This window comes from Hipposideros armiger, unplaced genomic scaffold (genome assembly GCF_001890085.2).
Source record: "Hipposideros armiger isolate ML-2016 unplaced genomic scaffold, ASM189008v1 scaffold_845, whole genome shotgun sequence".
NCBI classification, from domain to species: domain Eukaryota; kingdom Metazoa; phylum Chordata; class Mammalia; order Chiroptera; family Hipposideridae; genus Hipposideros; species Hipposideros armiger.
Genome location: NW_017732195.1, coordinates 592,481 through 595,411, shown reverse-complemented (window position 1 = coordinate 595,411; position 2,931 = coordinate 592,481). Strand labels below are relative to the sequence as shown.

The 2,931-nt window shown below is 35.1% G+C and overlaps 1 protein-coding gene across 1 annotated transcript in view; it reads left to right on the top strand.

Moving 5' to 3' along the window:
- The window catches only part of DBT (dihydrolipoamide branched chain transacylase E2), a 25,787-nt gene that overhangs the window by 5,149 nt on the left and 17,707 nt on the right, over window positions 1-2,931 (top strand). The window contains exons 3-4 of the mRNA XM_019629348.1: window positions 814-889; window positions 1,979-2,277. Of these exons, the coding sequence (XP_019484893.1) occupies window positions 814-889; window positions 1,979-2,277 (375 nt within the window). The remainder of the gene's footprint in view (window positions 1-813; window positions 890-1,978; window positions 2,278-2,931) is intronic.

The following is a 2,931-nucleotide window of genomic DNA, read 5'->3' as shown; positions in this document are numbered from 1 at the left end:
CCTCAAATTGATTACCAAGATCTATTAATTTACATCTTATATGTTTCTTCACCTTTAAGACAGTTTTGAAAATGTATAAATACATGAAGTTCCTTACTGGTTTCTTCACCTGCAGTAGCCGCCTAATTGCTTTGTCCGCTACTCCTTCCCCAACTCCATCCGTCACATTCCTGCCAGAAAGAATTTTTTTCAAAAATTAAAGATCTTAAGTTTCAGATCTGAAATTGCAGATGGGTCCCCCCTCTTAGTTAACTACTGTTGAATACCAACCCTCTCCACAATTTAGCGGCTTCAAGCAGCTATGAGTTATTATTTCTCAGGATTCTGGGGGTTGGCCTGGCTCATGAAGGTGACTGATCTTTAGGTACTAAGAATGAAAATAGTTGTATGAAGTCAAAAGAGATCTAAAAACAGGCCCTTATTGGTCATTACAGTTCCATAACATAAAACAAGGAGCTCCACTGGGGTCTCCCTTAGTATAGTATCATGTTCTATATTCTATTCATTACTGTTGTTTCAAAATCTCATTTGTTAGACGAGTCTTCTATGCCCTTGTAAAAGAGCATTATTTTAGAAATTGGAAAATGTAAGCTCTGTGGCAGTGTCAGTGGGTCTGTGTCATTGGTTAATTTATTTAAACCTCTGATGGTTATTAATGATGATTATGCTTTTTAAAATTATGAAATGCTTTTTTAGCTATAAAATGGAATAATTTCTTCCTCTGCTTGAGAATGTTTTCTAATTTTACATGTAAAAGCATCTCTCAGCAATATGTTACATATTTAATGAGATAATTTCTCATTGTCTTTAAAGCTCTACAAGGACAGATTGTTCAATTCAAACTCTCAGACATTGGAGAAGGGATTAGAGAAGTAACTGTTAAAGAATGGTAAGCTATTCTGAAAAAAAAAAAAGTAAGTAAATGTTAAAATAACTAGAGTAAAAGTAAGTAGGAATCTATTTAAATTGAGAAACTTCTTTCTGTAACATATAATGCTTTTTTTTTAATGCAATAAGGTAAAACTAGTTTGTGTTGCCAATATGCTGGTGATACAATTCATACTTCCTGGTATTTTATTTGATGTGATTTATGAAGGATTATTTTTCCCTCTTTTTAAAAACTCCTTTCACTGGCCACCCTTCATTTCACTAAAAGAAATTAACCTTTAAAAGATTACTTTTGTCGGTGTTCTTGTAGCTTTTATGGAGGAGCAGAATTCCAGAAGGCCTTACTCCACCATTCTGGAAGTAAAGGTCCATGTATGTACTTTTAAGCCTAGTTTCTATGTCATGGGTGATGTTTAAATATGGACTAAGAACTGGTTAAAACAGGAAAATAAGGAATAAGAATGACTGAACAATTACCTTAATGAAGAATTGATGGTAATAAATTATAAATGTGCTAGATGCATCAATAATGTCATTAGTACCAAAATGATATGTAATATTTCAGATTTGGACCCATTGCCTCTGTCTGTTTGCTATGCTAAGACTATCTAGGGGAACTTTGTAAAGCATACCTAAATGATTATGGGGATAGAGCGATTGATATACAAGGACAGGCTAAATAATTCTAGTCAAAAGACTGAACGAACTCAAACCAAAATTCATACAATTAAAGCAGATGTGTATAGGGAATATCAATTTTTTAATTTAATTCTAGAAATAATAGGCATCCCTTAAAGTTTGATAAAAGCTAATAAGACAGTAAAAGGAAAAAACACATTTAAAATACATTTTTAGAACTTCTTCTAAAGAATGGGTGGGACAGAAAAACCTGAAAGTTTAATTAAATTTTTAGATTATAGATCTATGAATGGTTATTAACATTTTAGTATTTCTTGGAGATACATTCAAAGAGATTCTGGACGCTATTATAGTCTTTTCTGGAACATTCTTCAGTGTACCATCTGGAACTAATTGCTGGGCTATATGGATACTGGTCTAATTCAGTGTGGCATTTGTCTTTTTCTTTTAGGTTTGTAAAAGAAGGAGATACAGTGTCTCAGTTTGATAGCATCTGTGAAGTTCAAAGTGATAAAGCTTCTGTTACTATCACCAGTCGTTATGATGGCGTAATTAAAAAACTGTATTATAATCTAGACGATATTGCCTATGTGGGGAAGCCATTAGTAGACATAGAAACAGAAGCTTTAAAAGGTACTGTAAATGTGTTTATTTTGCCAATTGATTACTACTGCCCTTTTGTCATTGGGTACCAACTAAAAATGATGTTTACTTTTAATAACCTACAGGATTTTATTTGGGAGTTTAGAAGCTGAAATCAGAAAAATAGAAAAGTTCCTTTGTGATGCAGGATTATCTTTTTTTTTTAGCTGAGCCATCCTGCCACCTGTTGGCAGCTCAGCGGCAGCTCAGTTCAGGCCGGACTCAAACCGCTGTTGCTCAGAGCTCTTAACCAACTGAGCCACTCAGGCGGCCTGAGGATTATCTTTTGACAGTAACAATTATATGGAGGCCCGGCTTCTGGAAACCTTAGGGTTCAAAGAGGCAACAAGCTCTCTCAGGAATTAAAGACTCAGGCCTTGAACGCTGGTCACTAATAACAAATATTAAATCTAATATAATGGGATTGCCCTGTTTGCCACTGATACAAAAACAAAAAAGCACTCTCATCAGTGATGCTTCTGAAAGCCAAACTTCTTGAATAGAAGTAGAAGAGAGAAGAAGGAAAATAAAAATGAAAAGTAGAGACTAGCATTCAGAAGAAACAGCCACCTTGACTTACAAGCAGTACCTGCCCTGACAAAAGGGAATTCGTTATGAGAAAGTTACAGAGGGAACTAAAATGGTAGGCTGTTCCATTGGTGGCACACAGCTGGTTCTATGCCCCAGAAGGTGCTTACAACCTCGCTGTGATACACCAAAGTTATGTCATCAAGGAAACAGCTTTGATGTCAGGGGCTGGGA